The 20454-nt window shown below is 42.1% G+C and overlaps 1 protein-coding gene across 2 annotated transcripts in view; it reads right to left on the reverse strand.

Moving 5' to 3' along the window:
• Positions 1-856: 856 nt before the first annotated feature.
• ACOT7 (acyl-CoA thioesterase 7) overlaps positions 857-20454 on the reverse strand; it is a 204934-nt gene continuing 185336 nt past the window's right edge. For both annotated transcript variants that reach the window (XM_030185905.1, XM_030185904.1), the window contains one exon: positions 857-1034. In XM_030185905.1, coding sequence (XP_030041765.1) covers positions 933-1034 — 102 coding nt within the window. In that variant the 3' untranslated portion in view covers positions 857-932. The remainder of the gene's footprint in view (positions 1035-20454) is intronic.

The following is a 20454-nucleotide window of genomic DNA, read 5'->3' on the forward strand; positions in this document are numbered from 1 at the left end:
CAGAAGACTTGAGTTATGGCATCAAACTGAGGCTCCTCTGCATGGCAGTGCACAGTACTATCACTCAGCTACTGGGACAGTGCTCCTAATTAATCAAATGTCAATATTGCTATTCAAGGAAATACTTTTAAATAAACTTGCTTTAAGTAAGTAAACAACAATTTGCTCAGCAGCAGTGATGTTCCTAGGGGGGCTGACACCCGGAGCGGATCGGTGATGCGCCCCCGCGCCCCGGGTGCAGCGCGACCCTCCCCCCCCCCCCGGCAAAAGGACAACCCCCCCCCCCCCCCGCAAAAGAACCCCCCGCCCGGGTGCACGCCGCTGGGGGGGGGGGGGGGGTGCCACACGCGCGTGCCTGTCCATCGTTCATTCCATGCTCCCTCTGCCCTGGAACAGGAAGTAACCTGTTCCGGGGAAAAGGGAGCATGGAACGAACGACGGACAGGCGCGTGCGTGGCACCCCCCCCCCCCCCCCCAGCAGCGTGCACCCGGGGCAGACCGCCCCCACCTAGGAACGCCACTGCTCAGCAGACTATAAAAAACCTGCTGTACACTGCGCCTTGGGTGAATCTCTTCATAAAGGCAGTTAATAAATCCCAAAAAATAAATAAAATATATAAAACCTTAAGAAAAAGCGGACACCACATTTTGTGATCTGCTTCATCCTAAATGCCCATCTATATTTATTGTAACAGGAAGCATCTTAAGATACGCAGCTACAACTCAGATCTGAGAACTCTTTGCTGTTTGAGATGCCACATTCTGTGCAGGATATTCTTATCATAAATAAACTTTAAGACAAAACTTAACATAACATTTACATCACGTAACAGTAGACTATTGCAGTGCAATCTAATTTTTTTTTTTTTGGTCAAGTTAATTATTTCTAAGTACTTCTAGGTGTTTTCCAGTTGGTGCTCAGGTCTGAGTTATTACTGAGTTAAAGAATTCATTTCGGTCTGCCTCTTGGCTTTAGATTGGAGATAGCGCCCTTTGCCCTCCTCAAAGCGCTTCTTCTCTTCTTCGGATTTTAGCTGTTAAGAGAGAAAAAGAGAAACAAGAGGAATTGAGTGCTGCAGTCCTTAAACCAGTTCCTTTGTTCAGTCCATGTGCCTTTGTGTGCTGTGCAACATTTCTGCATGTCCAGCAGCCTCTACTGTTACTTGCTATCTTTCTACCCTCATCTCCCCTTACGTTCCCACCCGTAACCTCGGTTCACAGGATAAATCCCTCCTCTCAGTACCCTTCTCCACCACCGCCAACTCCAGGCTCCGCTCAGTCTGCCTCGCCTCACCCTATGCTTGGAACAACCTTCCCGAGCCCTTACGCCAAGCCCCCTCCCTGCCCGTCTTCAAGTCTTTGCTTAAAGCCCACCTCTTCAACGCTGCGTTCGGCACCTAACCCTTACCGTTCAGTGAATCCAGACTGCCCCAATTTGACTGCCCCTATCGGACCGACAGTTCACTTGTCTATTAGATTGTAAGCTCTTTGAGCAGGGACTGTCTCTCTTTGTTAAATTGTACAGCGCTGCGTAACCCTAGTAGCGCTCTAGAAATGTTAAGTAGTAGTACTTGCACTTTTAATGCTCATATCTACATATACGTCATGTACCAAATTACAGCAAGGCAGAAAACATTAGTGCATGGTCATTAATTCAAATAATGGAAAAGTGGCCATTTTACTGTTGCAGTAAAAATGGCCTTAGTGTGCAGGGAAGACCAGCATAAAAGGAGCACCAAGGCAACTTTTTACCATAGCTTTGTAAAAGGGCCCCTTAGATTGTAAGCCCTCCACGACAGGAAAATACATCCTGTAACTGACACTAACTCATCTCAAACTATTACTGAAAAGGTATGAGCTAAATTAAAAACAAAAAGAAAAAACACAGCTTATTACAAAACAGTCGATATAACAGTAAAACAAGAGCCATGAAGACAATTTTCTAGGGATGAGCGTGAGAAAAATGTTTGGCTTGTTTTTGATGCGTTTCATTTGTTGCCATCAAGGTTGATGGGTAAGTAACTTTGGGGCTGATGCACTAAGCTTACTGCGCTGGGAACGTTTGCGCCAGGGCTTTTTTTGAGGGGGTACTGAGTACCGGCACCTTTTCCATTGTTTGCTAAAATTGAACCATGGTCCCCAAGTTTTAATGAAACAGTTCAGGCTCTACACACAAATTCTGCCTTGTCATAGATTCTGTGACTGGTTGCAGGTGGCCTGGCTATTGTGTGGGGGGGGGGGGGGGGGGGGGGGGGGAGAGGGCCTGGCTATTGTAGGGTGGGTCCTTCAGTGATCACCCCACCCCTGAAGGGTGGCCTGGCATTTCAGAACCAGCACCTTTTTCGCTAGAAAAAACACACTGGTTTGCTTTAACGTGTGCCATTAGCAGCCATCCAGAACCCCATGCAAGTGTATTCTAATGAGCATTCCAGGTGAAACACAGTTCCAGAGCACCTAGCTCTAACAAGCAAATTTTACGGGTTTTCTAGCTCTGAATGAAAATTAATTGAGAAAAGAACTAACATTTATATATTTATGTGTTATTGGAGTGCTTGGAGTTTTATAACAATAGTTTTTTCTCCCATTGGGAGTTGTTTTCTGTTCTTTTTTGGGGGGACTCCATTAGAAACCTTTGATAGAAGCCATTGGTGGAGGGTCATCCATGTAGATCCTCCTAGGCAGTTGAGGTTTTATTTGCTTAATGATCTTAAGTTAATGTTTCTGTTAATGTCCTGAGCAAAAAGCTGTAATATGAAATTTTAGAAGCCTTACTCACTAGAAATGTGGTGATTCAAGAAGCAAGGTCTGTCTGGCAGGCTAAAATGCAATGATAAAATTAATGGTTCTGAAAGCTGAAGTACAGTAATAACTAGAAGTCTTATCGGACATGCAGGTGCTCCAGAACACGTGTTGATTGTGTCATGTTAATTGGGTCCTGTAGCAGACTGGTGGTTGCAGGGTATTCTCTATAAAATACAGGGACTATAGAAGGCTGTATATTTCCTTTTCTGTCATTATCCTTTGATCAGATGATACGAGGTAATGCCTCCACCTCTAATTTTTGTTTAAATGAAGTTATTGTAATGAATACTATACATTATCCTCCAGATTCTATAAACGATAACTAAAGTTCCGCACGCAAATTAGCACGTGGATTTGAGTGCGAAACTTTAATTGGCTAACAAGCGAATCAGCGATGATAATTGGATGTTAACAAGCAATTATCGGTACTACTTGGGACTAATTAAGATTTATGTGCAAAACTCACTAAGCGTAAATCGGAATACATGGATCTCAAAAGGGGGTGTGGCCATGAGATGGGCATGGGAAGGTTGTGGGCATTCCAAAAATTTACACACACTGTTACAGAATATGCCCGATCTGCACCTAAATAAGTTGTGGGCATTTACATCAGGTTTTAGTTGGCGTAAATGCTTGCGACTAAATTCCAGTCATGTTAGGTGAACTTTATAGAATAGCAGTAAGTGCAGTTTTTTTCTGTGATGATTTTTTTAGTGCCCTATGTGACTATCTGCGGTATCCAGGTGCTATACCAGCTCTATCACTGGTGTAACTCCTTGTGCCTAACTTTTAAATGCATATAAACCCAGTTAGGCAACTCTCCTATAAAGGAACATAGAAGTCTACATTATAGAATAAGCTTCTACCAGGCACCCTGTTATAGAATTGCCCTCCACCTGTTGATTTTTGGTGGCACATGAGGACAATTCTATAAATAAAGTTCTAACACTGACATGCACATCCTAATATAATAATTTGCTCCTCCAACATTCCAATGTGTCTCACTGGGATCGTAACCACCTGCTGACATCACTCCTCCAACGTTCTCTGTCCCCCTCCCTCCTAGTTCCATGGGACCCTGGAACTGGGAGGGAGGGACAGAGGGAGGGGAGACCGTGGAAATGGGAAGGATGGAGGGGGACACTGGAACTCGGAGGGGGGGCTGGAACTCAGAGGGAGGTGGAGGGGGCAGGGGAAAGATGCTGCACATGGATGGATGGAGGGGGCAGGGCACAGAGGACGTTGCCTGCATATGGATGAATGCAGGGGAGAGAGCATAATGCAGGGGAAGGAGGGGACCCTGAAACTCGGAGGGAGGCAGGGAGGGGATGACCCTGGAACTCGGAGGGAGGGAGGGGGATGACCCTGGAACTTGGAGGGAGGGACGACCCTGGAACTGGGAGAGGGGGGCCTGGCACACACTCTCATGCTCACAAACACTCTCTCACAGACACACTCGCACATTCACCCTCTCTCTCTCACACAGTCACTCTCACACACACTCTCTCAAACATACACACCCCGAGGAAAACCTTGCTAGCGCCCGTTTCATTTGTGTCACAAACGGGCCTTTTTTACTAGTATGCACATAAAAGCCAAAAATCCATTAGAATAGTCTACATAGATAATGCTAAAGGTATGCACTACAACCCTAAACTAATCACCCAGAAAAGAAAACACAGTTTCTGTAATAATCACAATTAAAAATACTTTCAAAACAATACCTTTAACCTGCTCCTTACCAGTCAGGTAGGAACTGATCTTCCAACTAAGACTTCAGATGTTTTATTGGTAACTCAGTCCCCCTGACATATCTTGCATGACTACCCTGTTCAGATCATGGGTATCCCACAAAATCTCAGATCTCTTCAAATTTAGAAAAAAACAATTTACTGTCAGCCAACCATCGTTTCACAATCCAAAAAGGGAGTAGGAAAATGACCAGGCTGACCAGCAACAAATGAGGAGACGTTTAAAGATGATAAAACATTTATTGCTGAAGACTCGACACAGCACTGTGTTTTGGTGGTTAGCCTGCTTCAGGAGTCTTCATATAGTCGATGAAAAAAATCTGGTCTTGAAAAAGACCTTTATAAGAATACCGTATGTTTTCCACACGGATTTAGGTGACGTATATAGAATCTCCCCCCCCCCCCCCCCTTTAATGTGCAGCAACCTGGTGCCCAATTTCGGCAACCTATAGAGAATTAACCCCTAAGTGAATTAGTAAAAGCTGTTAGTGCATGAATATGGTAACTGTTACTTCACTGGCTTTGGGATATTGTCTTTTATGGATGTTGGGGTAGATATCAGGGGGCATTCAGGAGGTTGTCTTGTTTGGTTGTCAGGAATAGGATTGAGGAATTTGCTCCATGTACCTACTGCACCCTAGATGGCTTGTTTACTAATGCATTGCTGATTGAACAATTGAGAATGCACTTTTAAGGTGTAATAAAAGGGTGGGAACTTTTGGGGCTTATTACACAGGTTTTGCACTAACTGTACGGTATTATTTTCCATGTAATGCATGGTAGGTGCAAAAATTTAGCACACTTTATTAAAAGGGCTCCTAACAGAATATTGGTTAAATGAAAACATGTAGAACCTTGATCAAATTGCTTTATTATGTTAGTGTCTTTCCATAGGCAGCGGAATGGGGGGGGGGGGGGCTTTTAGAGGCTACGGCTCCATCAATATTTTACACAACACATCATCAGCAACTAGACAGCTTGGCAGCGGGGCTGGAGATTGATTGGTTTGGCCCCTTCAACCATAAAAAGTGTTCTACTGCCCCTGCTTTCTGTAGAACTCCAGGGAACACTGACCACATTTTAGTGCTATTTTAACAGAAATGTTAAAATACTTCTGCTCCCAAGTGGCTGATTTTTATAAAAAAAAATATATACTTGAGCAGTAGACTTCCAAAAGCAATAAAAAAAAGAACCACCATCTGAGGCCTGCTGTCTGAAGATTCCCTTTTATTTGTATTTGAATAGCTCATAGGACCTTCAGTTTCGACTACTGTTTGTGATCACAATAGAGCTACTTACAGGCATTACGTTCTCATTAAAAATCAGCAGTAGCTTTTTATTCCTCTCAAGGCATAACCAGAGCAGGACGTACACCCACTTGATAAATAGCTACATTTGACAAAATGACTAATACTTTAAATGCAGTGCTATTAAACTCTAATGATACTTAAACATTATATGAAACCTGTTAAATGAATATATGACAGGAAGATTTAAAAAGGCAAAGGAAACTATATAATAATTCTAACTGGCACGCTCAGTTGAATAATTTATATAGTTAAACACTAAACAAAAAAAAAACAAAACAATCCTCTAAACAATTCAAAAACTGGTAATAGACTGCTGTCTAAAGGAAATCATGAGAGAAACTTTCCACGTGAAGCAGATTAAATACACTTTTTTTTAAAAAAACATTTCCTCATGAATAAGAGCCCTATTTAGCAGTGATTTCCAGCAGCTGCCATAGAACTGGGCAACTGTGAAACTGCCTAATTCAAGAAGGAATCTACATGAATAATTCATGAATGATTAAGAATGATGAAACCTCACAAAATATTTTCTGGTCTGTATCAGAAGGTGCCACAGACCATATCTGGCATTTCACAATTAGTTCAAGGGGAGGTGCGTGCTGGCTGCCAGTGAGGAACAGTTATTAAGATCCTAATATAGCCTGTCTAGCTACAGTTTGGAATATGTCCTAACTACAGTACCAGGCAAGCACCAAAATATTCAGCATAAATCAAAGTGAAATATATAAAAAATAGCAATCTACAGGGGAAAAAGGCATCAGGCAACATACCATATTACAATTTTATATCTAATTGTAACCACAATCCATTTCAAAAAAGGCTCAATCCTCAGTCATAGGCCATTTAAGAAAACAAATTTAAGAGCGATAGTGCTCAAATCAGTATGTCCAATTCTCAGACAGCAGAAGGCTTGTTAATTCTAGTGTGGATTGGCTTCACTGGTATTTCTCCATTTGATTAAATAGTAGTGTTCCTCAGCTCACTGGTTGCTGCTGCTTTTGAAGTTATGTTACCTTTATTGGGTGGTCATATGAGGTTTTCTATTTTCAAGGGTGTCTTTGTAAGCATGTTATTAATGAAAATTTTCTTTCTACATGGATTCAGGTGTAGGTTCTCCACTTGCGACAGCAACTTCCATTGGGAATATCGCTGTCAGATAAGTCAGTGCTTCTCAACCCAGTCGAAGCACACCTAATCCCATCAAATTTCTAGGATATCCACAGTGAATATGGATCATATACATCTGTATGCACTGCCTTCTTGGTATGTAAAACTATCTCATGCATATTCATTGTGGATATCCTGAAAACCTGCTGGGACGGTGTGCCTCAAGGACTGGGTTGAGAAGCACTGAGATAAGTCATTGACTTGGGTTGGATATTCAAAAGTACTTACATGGGTAGTAGCAGCTGCTATCCAGATAAGGAAGCAATGTGACTTTTTTTTTAGAGCACTATGCAAAGGCCAGGTCTCTTGCAACTTCCTCAAATCCAACCCACTGTGAAGCAACAAATGGTGCAACTGGACCCAATGAAAGTGCTGCATGGCTGGAAGGTTGTCTTATTTACAGAGTTAAAAAAGAAATATAATGTGACCCTTAATAAAAATCTGAGAGTAGAACCAAATTCCTCATCTCTACCAGATCCTCCAGCTGTAAACGTCTTATTAATCTGGATATAGGGATCATATCAGAGTGGCATAGATGATGAAACCCTTTCCTCTGGGTCGAGTAAACCCACTCTCGCAATGCAATAAAAGTAATACTGCACTCAATGTGTAAATTAGAAGGTACAGCATTCACGACGTGACTAATCGGAAGAGGGGTCAACACTTGTTCTATACTCACTCATCATGGCTTTCAATTTCATAGCCACTGAATGGACTTTCTCTCATTTGCTGCACTGAGGATCAGCAGTGCGGCTTTGTAAAAGAGGCCCTAAGTGCAATATGTGCATTCCATAAGAAACGTGTTAACATTCGCTCAGAGATTTATAGAAGGAGCCAGTAAATGCACTTGGAAGCATCTGCAGGACATAAAGGATCCTAGGCAGCAACACTATGCAGATCACTTCCAACCTACCCAGGAGACAGATTTGGAGATGATCTTGTAGTTTCACTTTCAATTTTGCCATGTTATTAAAAAGTATCAATCAGATTTGGCGCAAACCACACCCCAAGTATTTAAAACCTGTGATACCTTACAGAATGATTGTAGATCCTAACTTTAGGCGCACCTTATAGAACTGCCTTTGTAGTGCATAGTATCCTAATACACTGTATAAACTGGGATTGCAACCTGAACCATTTTAACATCTGAAAAAAGATAGTGCCACTCAAAATTATCAAACAACTTTTCAGCATCCAGGGATCCGCTCTCAAGACAAATCCCTCCTTTCAGTACCTTTCTCCACCACCGCCAACTCCAGGCTCCGCCCTTTCTGCCTCGCCTCATCCCACGCGTGGAACAAACTCCCCAAGCCCATACGCCAGGCCCCCCTCCCTGCCCATCTTCAAATCCCTGCTTAAAGCCCACCTCTTCAATGTCGCCTTCAGCACCTAACCTCTACATCTCTATCCAGGAAATCTTGACTGCCCCAACTTGACATTTCGTTCTTTAGATTGTAAGCTCCTTTGAGCAGGGACCGTCCTTCTTTGTGTATTTTGTACAGAGCTGCGTAACCCTAGTAGCGCTCTAGAAATGTTAAGTAGTAGTAGATAATGCCAATTCAGCATTCTGAAAAACAGAGGCAGCCTGAACATTATAAAAAAAGCCTACCATTCTCTGATGAAAATCTGCTCAGGAGAAAACTTTTTTTGCTCCATTCCTATAAACTCTCCAATCACCCTGACCCATCTGTTTGTCAACATTTTGGAATAGATCTTACAATCCATACTGATTAGCTGGGATCTCGACTCGGCTTTTCTATAACAACTACTCTCACCTCCACCAGCAATCCTTCCAGTTCTGAGAGATCTCCAAAGGCATTGAAAAATATCCCCAAACATAGAGCCAAATCTGTACTTAATATCCTGTAAAATTCCACAGGGATACCATCAGGGCCTGCTGATTTGTGTTTCAACTGCTGTAATTCAACATTAAGGGTTTGTACTTCCTGACAAAGCCAAAACCTGCCCTCTCAGGACAGCTTTAAAAGCATCCTATCAGTTGAGGATCAAAGTATCCTCAGTCTTTATTTTCCACAAAATAATTGTGCATCCCAATAAAATCCTCAACTTGCAAAAGACCAGTACCGAATTGCCAAAGTTAAGTTGGTAGTATAATGGGATGCCAATCCAATGTACAAAGAACGGTTTCATGATCTGAAATTGTGATCAGCTAAAGCTCAGTAGAAAAAGGCTCTTTGAAATGAGAAAATAGTCAAGTGTCGAATGGGTATCATGAGGCAACGAATAGAACAAATAATTTGTGGTAGTTGGATGAAGAACCATGGATCTTCTACCCCTATCAACTGCATCAATTATCTTGAAGTCTAGCAGCAAGGATGATCCCTTGATTGTACTTTAAATTTATAGTCCAAAAGAGAATCTTGCACCAACATTAAATTGGTTCCCAAGATAACGAGGACATCTCCATTGTTTAAAAGAGACTTGGTGATTGAAAAAAAGGAGAGGAGTTGGCTGCAGTGACATACAGATTTAAAAATTGCAGTTTATGTACACACAATTGTACATGGATTAAAATCCAATGTCCCTCTGGGTCCATTTGCTGAGACTATAGCATACATGTAAGAAATCTACGCTCTAAGACGTAAGGCTGTTGCATAAGACAACATACAAAACATAGTGTCTGCCAAATTTCTCAGCATATTTAGCTATGCGATGTGTCTTTTGCAGAAGTACTAGGTCAGCTTGTTCCCTTCTAATATATAATGGTATTTTTTCCTTTTAATGGGATTATTTAGACCCTTAAAGTTTAAAGTAAGAAACATACACTGCTGTCCCAAGATCACCCTAGTAATATAATGAACTGAAATGGAAACTTGCTGCCACTTATCTGGTCCAGCCTGTTACAATATAAACATCATTCAGCAGACACTCAACGGCCAGGGGGCACTCCAATGCCAAACACCACACATAGCAACAGGCTGTAGAAACTGTACAAATCCAACTGTACCAGAGAGGAGGGTCAAGCAATCCCCTTTATCTGACAGCATATGAAGGTAACAAAACATTATTCAAAACTGCTATCATACAACGTCTTCCTTTCTCAAAGAAAAGGTGTTGCACATGATGACAAGTCACTCACTCAATGCTATGGTCTTACCTCCAGAAATTGATGAGCTGCCTTCAAAGTGTTTGTACGGTTATGGACTGTTTTACCTGGCTCAACTGCAGATTATTTTACATATTTCACTCCAGCCTTCCTCAGTTGATCTCTCATGGCTAGCAGCTGCTGTTTTCCGTCTCTGGGTGGCAGGGCAAAAATCCAGGAAAATCAAAGCTTTGTGCCCCTGATATTGCAGCAGAGCCTTAGCAGCTTGTAAAATCTGCCAGCTTGCAAACCTCAATGCATCACGGCAGCCTTAGCACTCGAATATAATTTCTGCATGCTCTATTGTTTTGATCTTCAATGTTATGTTCCAGCAAAGATGATCTGCATAGGCATGAGCAGCAAATCCAAGTTGCCCAGCCATTTTAGCTTCTAGAATGTCTGCACAAACTGATATCTTTACAAGCTGGGTTTTAATTTCTCCCAATTTCACCGCACATTTCAGTCAAAGCCATATTGTTATCGTTGAGTAGCCACTTTACCTGCAGAATTTCTTCAAACACTAGGTAATTGTTGCATCCAAATCCTTAAGCACTGCTGACGTCCCCAGGAGTGAAGATTCCAATTATGAGCATTTTGTGCCCTGCCCTGAGCCCGAACTGAACTCAAGCTTTGCAGGTTTAAAACTTGCCATATTTAGAACAAATTGTTCATAATTTAGGATTCCTGCATCAAGTATTTAACCGTATTTAACCGCTCGAGATATATAGAATGCCCCAATCTATCCACCCTATCAGATTAACTGTTCACTCGTCCTCTAGATTGTTCACTTGTCTTTAGATTGTTCTCTTGTCTTTTAGATTGTAAGCTCTTTGAGCAGGGACTGTCCTTCTATGTTTAAATTGTACAGCGCTGCGTAACCCTACTAGCGCTTTAGAAATGCTAGTTAGTAGTAGTAGTAGTATTTATTTATTTTTATTTATTTGTTGCATTTGTATCCCACATTTTCCCACCTCTTTGCAGGCTCAATGTGGCTTACAATATATCATGAATAGTGAGAATACATGAGAAAGTATACATTTAGTAATAACAGAAAGATTTTGGGTAACATGATAATGATAAAACATGGTATTGACGTTGTGAGAAATAAAAAGCTGCCCAGTTAAAGGAGAGAATTGGTCCTAAGCTGCCATCTTGGATCCCAGCCTCCCAGAAGTTCATTTTATAGGCACATAGGTACTTATGTTTTTATAAAATACTACGGCAAAAGCAACAGAAACCACACCTAGATTGAACCATGGATATTTATGCCTGCTCAACAGCATGAAGTACATGCATGCAGATGTTCTCTAAATAAATATGTCAGAACTGTAGTATGATATTTTTGTCTAGTGACTTTTTTTTCCTTCAGATTTAATTACACTATCAACTGTATGTGACTTAGAAGGCTTAGCCATCTATCCCCCCTTCAGTCCGTTCAGAACTCTGCTGCACGTCTTATCTTCCGCCTCGACCGATATACTCATATCACCCCTCTCCTCAAGTCACTTCACCGGCTTCCGATCAGGTACCGCATACAGTTCAAGCTTCTCCTATTAACCTACAAATGCACTCGATCTGCAGCCCCTCCTTACCTCTCTACCCTCATCTCCCCTTACGTTCCTACCCGTAACCTCCGCTCTCAAGACAAATCCCTCCTTTCAGTATCCTTCTCCACCACCACCAACTCCAGGCTCCGCCCTTTCTGCCTCGCCTCACCCCATGCTTGGAACAAACTCCCTGAGCCCATACGCCAGGCCCCCTCCCTGCCCATCTTCAAATCATTGCTCAAAGCCCACCTCTTCAATGTCGCCTTCGGCACCTAACCATTACCCCTCTACTCAGGAAATCTAGACTGCCCCAACTTGACATTTCGTCCTTTAGATTGTAAGCTCCTTTGAGCAGGGACTGTCCTTCTTTGTTAATTTGTACAGCGCTGCGTAACCCTAGTAGCGCTCTAGAAATGTTAAGCAGTAGTAGTAGTAGTAGTAATCTAGAGGACTATTCTCCCATTTTATGAAAGGCTGTGTCCCTAAACTGACATAGGCTCTTGCATTAATTGTTCTTCGAGAATCTGGTGATTTAAAATGCAGACTACACTTGAGTGAACTAGCAGGCACCATCTTCACTGGAGTCAGGGGACTCCCCAGAGTTTCCTGAGTAGATCACTTTATGCTCTTTCTTAGAGCCATGCCCCAATTGTGGCACAAATGACCTAAGGCTGTGTGTTTCAATTAGGCAGATGCTCCTCATGAACAAAGGAAAGGAAGCAACACTGCTTTGTTCTCTGTGGGAATGAATCACTTGATGAATTATGATCCAGAAACCATTTTACAAATGGCCTTTATAAATGAAAACCACAGCCCACTCCTTCCCTCTTCCCTGATGCACTTGGAACAGGCACAGTGACTGCATTGGTTCCAGATGCTGACTGATAACAGAGAGATAGTTCTCCTAAAGAAGTGATTAAATAGTAATTCATATGAAATGTGCTACCTGTAATTCTTAATTAATTATATGGAACAGATGGTTAAATGGCTAGATTGGGAACTGAAAACAAAGCTCAGTATATGAAATGTACATGGAATCAAAGTTAACACTGCATAAAGTACACTGTCTGGAAATTAGCCTAATCTTTATATTTCCTTAAGTAAAAATGCACAACTCCATTATCCATATTGCTTCATACATTATGATGCTTATTTTAGCAGCATTATTCAAGTTCTAGACATGCATAAACCAGCATTTCGACATATAGGGATGTAGTTATCCATATGGGCTACTGTTAGGGTGTTTTAATTTACCACTAATTTATGCTTTTTATGCAAAGAGATCTAGTTACTAATAACTGGGGTTAACAGAAAAATAACATGTCTTAACGGTAGCCCACATTGATAATTTTTACAAAACTGGGATATACACGTCTAAACCAAAAAACATGCATATGGCATAGGGGTGTGTCAGGGCAGTACCAGGGTAGGCAAAAAAACTGTATTCCCCATTTCAGAAGGGGGATGCACATTTATGTGCAAACCAATAAACGTCAGGATTTCCACCTGCCACCTGTATTGAGCAGTGCTCCACTGGAGGGATTAGAGGTGGTCGCTCCCTTCATCCCCCCACTTTATGCCCCCATCCCCAAAACTGGCAAAGGATGTCGGACTTTGTGGCAGCTTAGGAAAAATAAATGTTTATGTTTCTAAAATGGCTCTCAAAATTATTTCTGTTCCGCCACATAAGTGTCATTGGCATTTCAGAGTGCTTGTTCTGTCTCTATTGATATTTTAGGTGGATGCTTCTGCCATACACACCAGTGCATAATATCCAATCCTGAACGTATTTTAGGACAGGCTCTGTGTAAGCCAATCCTGTTCTAAATAGTAATAGAATTTGAGATGTCCTGAGCTGGATGACTCAGTTCTGATTGTACATTCCTTCTAAAACGCCACTCTATAAATGCTTATATAAAAATTGCCCTGGAAATGGATCCTAATTCCCAGTTTGTTTGTTGATATTATTTGGTTAAGCAGTTTGGCATATATATTGTTTTTGTACAGCAGGTGGGGAAGTGATTTGATTAGATCTGAATCCTTATACTATTTTTACTATGTCTATGCCATTAAGGTTTGTTAATGTTACCTTAAAACTGGACAGTTATTGTATTGCTGTCATGGTCTGGGCCGTGTCATGCACCCTGACTCACCTACTGGCCAGGGATGGGTTCCACAGCCTCCGCAGGGGGCTCCTGAGCTGGTCCATCAGCGTGGAAGGCCACCAGCACCACTGTCTTCAGCACCTGTGGGTGCCCATCCACCCCTATCTCGTGCCAACAGGAGCTGGATTCCTTAGATGAGTACACTGGCTGTTTTTTAAAGGGCCTGCAGCTGAAAAGACCTGGGGGAGCCAATTGCCGACATCATCTAAGGAGGACTATTTTAGGGCCCGGAGCTCTTCCCATGTTGCCTTCGCAACGTCAGCTCTGCCTTGCTGGTGTTGTCCTGCCCTACGGTGCCTTGCGCTGTCTTGCCTTACCTAGCCCTGTCTCCAGTCCTAGCTTCAGCGTTCCTGTCTCCAGCTCTAATCTCAGCATCCCTGTCTCTAGCCCCAGCATTCCTCTTTTCAGAACCATCCAAGATCCCACCTCCGCCAGGCCTGCCCCCAAAGAATCTGCCATCCCAGGTCCAGGTTCCAACAAAGTGCTCTTTTCAGAGACATCCCAGGTCCCGGTTCCGCTGGGTCTGCCCCCAAGAGCTCTTTTTTAAGAGCTACCCTCCAGTCAGCATCAGGAGAGGTGACTCGCCTACCGCTGGTAGGAGTCCACCCAGCCCCTGGGTGGAGCTTACCACCATACCCACCAGTGGCCCAAGAGCTCACCCAACCCGGGAAGTGACGAATGCCTTATAATTTATGACATTGCTAATATAATAAGATGGAAAAAAATAAAATAAAATGCCACTCTATAAATAATAGGCAACTAAGTGAACATATATCTGAAGAATTTGGAGCTAAGTTAGGGGAAGGGCAGAGGCAGTGTCAGAATTTATCTGTTTAAAGGGGAATTCTCTAACAGGGAGCCTAGTAGGAACCTATTCTATAAAGGAATGTAGGCACTTACTTTCCTTAATAATGTAACGGTGAAAATATGGGCCTACAATTTAAGGATGAGCACTTACGCTAGCTACCCACATACCATACAATATTCTATAAGTTTTACATACGTAAAGTCGTGCACTGCCCAAATTCTGCACATGTATACACTTCCTCTTTGTGACTCCACACTATTTACAGAACAGTGTTTAGGCATAATTTTGGCAGATGTGTGAATATATGCACATATACGCGAATGCTATTATTCTAAACATTTATGTGCATATGGGGGTGTATAAATGGTAGCACTTATACTATAGAATTGCCTCCTTAGTGGCAACATTCAGTTGCTGCAGTATCTGTTTAGACCTGCAGTCACTGCTCAGTATGTATATATAAGCTGCTACCTATATGAACAGTGATGTTGAGTTTATATATTAATGGGCTGATCAGAAGCAAAAGTGGGCACTAGAGGATATTAGCGCCATACTAGCGCCCATGTTTGCTACCGCCCCATGACCAGAGCCCTTGAGCGTGTGAAACAGTGCACTCGCAGTCTCTGACTGCAACTAGCATGCAAATTCATGCTAAACAGGGCTCTTAGCGCAAGTAGCATGCAAATACATGCCAAACATATTCCTCTCCAATGATCAGCGGGCAGCACGCTAGGCTTTGCGGAATATTGGGGAGGAATGAAGAGCCCTGTCCAGCATCCATTCGCATGCTAGCAGGCCCCCATCCCATTCCCCCCTGTAGCCCTGAACCCCCACACCAAGTCGGCGACATGGTGGACCTCCAGCCCCCTGACACAATTTCACCCCCTCCCAAAAAATAAGCCCTGGGATGCACTGGGCAAGGCTTCACCACCATATAAAGGCTTTGCGCTTAAGTATATGTGCATATAAACTCAGTCATTCCAGGTGGGCCTGGGTGGGCCAGGGCCTACCCAATTAGGGCACAGGCCCACCCAACAGTAGCACACATTTAGTGGTAGCTGTTGGGAATCCCAAGTTCCACCAGCTGAAGACTTCCCCCTGATGCTAACGAGAACACTATTCTTCACGATACCGGCACCTGCGCCTGCTCAGTTTTCAGCGCATGTGTGCTGCAGACTGCCAAGTTGGAAAGAAGCATTTTTCTGCCAGCTGAGATATTTTTGTGGTGGTGGTGGTGGGGGGGGGGGGGGGGGGGGAGGGAAAACACTTGGTGCCCACCCACTTCTTGCCTAGGCCCACCCAAAATCTGTTGTCTGGCTACGCCCCTGCTTTCCATTATAAAATAGGCTCCCAATAGGCAACTTTTATTTGCAATGACTATGCCAGCTGAATATTGGCCCATATGTTTACATTGTGCTTAAAAGACTGTTAATATGTACTGATGATTTTGTAACCCACCCTCCGCTTTAAACAAAATAAGTATATATGATGATACATTACTAAATTTAAAGTGAATACTGAAGGTACGAGCTACTAAAGATTACTCTGTATGTGCTGCTGCAAACGAAATGACCATCTTCTCTCTTAACTTATTAAAAACCTTTTTTCTATCTTCATTTCCCTTGCCCGCCCACAGCATCCTCTAATAATCTGCTCTAAACCAGGGTCATAAGTACATAAGTATTGCCGCACTGGGACAGACCAAAGGTCCATCAAGCCCAGCATCCTGTTTCCAACAGTGGCCAGTCCAGGTCACAAATACTTGGCAAGATCCCAAAAAAGTTCAATATATTTTAAGCTGCTTATCCCAGAAATAAGCAGAGGATTTTCTCCATGTCATTTTAATAATGGTCTATGGACTTTTCCTTTAGGAAGCCGTCCAAACCTTTTTTGAACCCCACTAAGCTAACCGCCTTTACCACTTTCTCTGGAAACAAATTCCAGAGTTTAATTACACATTGAGTGAAGAAAACTTTTCTCTGATTTGTTTTAAATTTACTACTTTGAACTTTCATCACATGCCCCCTAGTCCTAGTATTCACGTCTACCCGTTCCACTCCACTCATTATTTTATACACCTCTATCATATAACCCCTCAGCCGTCTTTTCTCCAAGTTGAAGAGCCCTAGTCGCTTCAGCTTTTTCTCATAGGGAAGTCGTCCCATCCCCTTTATCATTTTCGTCGCACTTCTCTGTACCTTTTCTAATTCCACTATATCTGTGTTGAAATCCGGTGACCAGAATTGAACACAATATTTGAGATGCAGTTGCACCGTGGACCGAAACAAAGGCAATATAACGTCCTCATTTTTGTACTCCATTCCTTTCCTAATAATACCTAACATTCTATTTGCTATCTTAGCCACTGCAGCACACTGAGCAGAGGGTTTCAACATATCATCAATGACAACACCTAGATCCCTTTCTTGGTTGATGACTCCTAACATGGAACCTTGCATTACATAGCTATCCACAGTGAAGCACGGTTAACGCTCCACAAAGCTCTCTCTTTAGCTACGGGTATCAACATCAATCTGTTATACCCAGCTTCAGCTTGTTCTCCGAATCACTTATGAATTGACCCACTCTGGCAATTCCTGAACAAACCCCCTCTTTCACCATGAGGATTATTTTAGAAACATTTTCATGTGGCATTTACATATGCAGATTACATAGATTTATAAATGAGGATTTCAGAAAGCCATTTTTCCACATAGAGATCCACACCATGCAGCTATTTCAAGAGGGTGTGGTAGAGGCCTGGTTTGGATGTGCTTTCGTTGGGACTGAAATCTACACATATACTCCCCATTTTACAAAGGAAATACATGTATATGAGAGAAAATTTTCCAAATAGATATACCACCATCTCAAAGGCACACCCAAAATGTTTAAAAATGCTCATTTGGCCAAGGAATTAAGGGAGTAATTATCCATAAACCCCCAATGTTTATTTGCACCTCCAAGATTTTCTACGCTTTGCACTTTTTTTTTTTTTTTTTTTTTTAATGGACCAAAAAACAAAATGTCCAAAGCACAAAACCTTGTTCAAAACAGTATTAAAAAAAAAAAAAAAAGAAAAACATTTTTCTTTTTCAAAAATGACCTTCTTTCCTATTCAGATTTTGGATTTTTTGTGCAAAGTCGGACTTAGATGTCATATCAAAAATGCCCCTCCACATACCAAAATTCCCTAACATTAGTATTTAATATGACATTTGACTTTGGCCAACTGTAAATGCATTTGTTCTTTCCTTTACATCCAAATACTCCTTTTCTGTCTCATTCTTAACTTGCTTCTTACAGGTCTCCCACTTAGCCATCTCTCTCCTCTTCAATCTGTTCAAAATTCTGCTGCATGACTAATATTCCACCAGTGTCGTTATGCTCATATTAGCCCTCTCCTCAAGTCACTTCACTGGCTTCCTATCCGTTTCCGCATACAGTTCAAACTCCTCTTACTGACCTATAAGTGCATTCACTCTGCAGCTCCTCAGTACCTCTCCACTCTCATCTCTCCCTACATTCCTCCCCGGGAACTCCGTTCACTGGGTAAATCTCTCTTATCTGCACCCTTCTCCTCCACTGCTAACTCCAGACTCCGTTCCTTTTAACTTGCTGCACCATATGCCTGTAATAGACTTCCTGAGCCAGTACGTCAAGCTCCATCTCTGGAGTGTAAGGAAAAACAGAAATGAATATAAAGGAAAAAGAAAACATTTTCTCTCATCAATATATATTATATAATTGTCCACAATTGGGAGATCCAAGATCAGGAAAACAATCTCAAAGAAAATAAGAAAAACTCAAAATGGTTAATCTTACAATTCACATTTTCTGAGGGAGGAAGGTTAATCGGTAATTGCAGCCGGTATAGTGGTAACTAAAGGAAGTTGCTGCAGAGGGTTCTTCATCTGTTCTTTCAACTCCACAAACTCTTGTAATTTCTTAGGTTCAACAAATAAGTAATAAGGAAATAAAACCCTTACAAGGGAATCGCACTAGGAAGGTCCCACCAAGGGCAATGATTCCTGGCTTAAAAGTCAAGAATTCACACCTCCTAGTCTGCGATTCCCTTGATATGTCAGGAAATATATTCATCTTTGAACCCAAAAAACTATCAGCCATGTGCCGGAAATACAATTTCAAAACATTGTTCCTATCTAAATCAAAGGCGAAAGTCACTAATAATATAACTCTATCTGTAATTTCTGAATTTTCCAAAATGTCAGTTAAGTTCACATCTCTTTTCTCTGATAAAGAACATTTTAAGGGAAATATAAATCACTTTAGACACCAGAGGGTGACTATCAGAAGGTATTTGCAAAATATCAGAGAAATATTTCTTCAACAGTTCAGTAGCTGATATATAAGATATTATAGGAAAATTTATCATTCTCAAGTTATTTTTCCTTAATTGGTTCTCCAGAAATTCCAATTTTTACAAGAAACATGGCTGTCCTTCATTACCAAATTAACTGATTTTCGTAGAGAAACCATTTCCGTAGTCAAAGTCTCTATTTTTATATCTTGGACTTCCACTTTGTTAGATAAGTATTAATATAAATTCTTTAACTCACATGTTTATTCCTGAAAAATTTTAAACATCTGAAGAAGAGAGTTATTCACTCTCTGCAGCACTTCCCATAGTACGTCCATTGTGACATTATTGGCTTCACCAGATCCAATTTCTCCACAGAAACCGCTCCAGATATCTTCGGGGGGAAGAGCTCACTCTCCAATCCCCCAGTTGGTTTAGTATCCGGAGTCGATGCTGCGCCAGGACCTCCTCGGGTCGCATGAAAATCCTAACCCACTTCGGGCGTTTCCACTGTTGACTTCCATAGCGAAGCGTTACTGTTTCCGGGTCTTGGAGGGGTCGTGCCAGCAGGGGGACTCAAAGTCACTCCCTCTCCACTGAGATTCGGCGATAAAGCCTTGCTGTTCCCCGAAGCAGAAACCGATATCCCCGACGTTATGACCCCAAATCTCTCCAAAGTAGGCTGAGAAGTGGTGGGAACCCCAGCCGTGTTCGAGGAGGACAACACCACGGCTTTGCCTTTTCTCTTCCCCATTCTCTGGGGAGCGCGCCTACTTCTTCAGGTATTCTGGTGTAAAACGGGAACTCAACTAACATACGTCCTCCCTCGACGCCATCTTGGATCCTCCAGTTTGGGACACTCTTTGTCTGGTTTCTCCTCAGGCATAAACTACTACTAAGAGAGCAACTCCAGACCAGTAATGCTGTACTTCCTGTGTGAACAAGGGCTGAAAATAGAAAGATTTCAAGGAAGATACTTGGGAAGGAGACATGAGCTTTGCAGGATACATTTCCAGAGGTATTACTTTCTGCCACCCTGGGTTTTTATGATCTCAAATTGCACTTCTCTTAATCATTTAAATCCTACATAAGATCTATAAGGAAAGAGAAAAACCTGCATCAACAGCCATTTCTCAAATAGCAATTCAGAACACAGTACAAAAGCAGATATGCACCAACGAACTGTGTTACTATTATTAACAGGAAATAATATATAATAGGGTAACACACATTATACAGAGCTACCACTTCGGTTTTTTGGCTTCCAATGTGAGGTAAGGTGTGAAATGCCACAATAGCTTGTGACGGATGAGTAATTGAGGAAATTAACTAGGATTTTTCACACAGTAAATGAAAAATGGAACTCTTGTACACTCCTGATCAATTATGCATTTCTAGTACTATGTAAAACAGTTTCCAAGCCAGAGGTCAACAATGATTTGGGTTATATTAACCTGCAGCTTACAACAGCTGCTGC

This window comes from Microcaecilia unicolor, chromosome 13 (genome assembly GCF_901765095.1).
Source record: "Microcaecilia unicolor chromosome 13, aMicUni1.1, whole genome shotgun sequence".
Taxonomy (NCBI): Eukaryota; Metazoa; Chordata; class Amphibia; order Gymnophiona; family Siphonopidae; genus Microcaecilia; species Microcaecilia unicolor.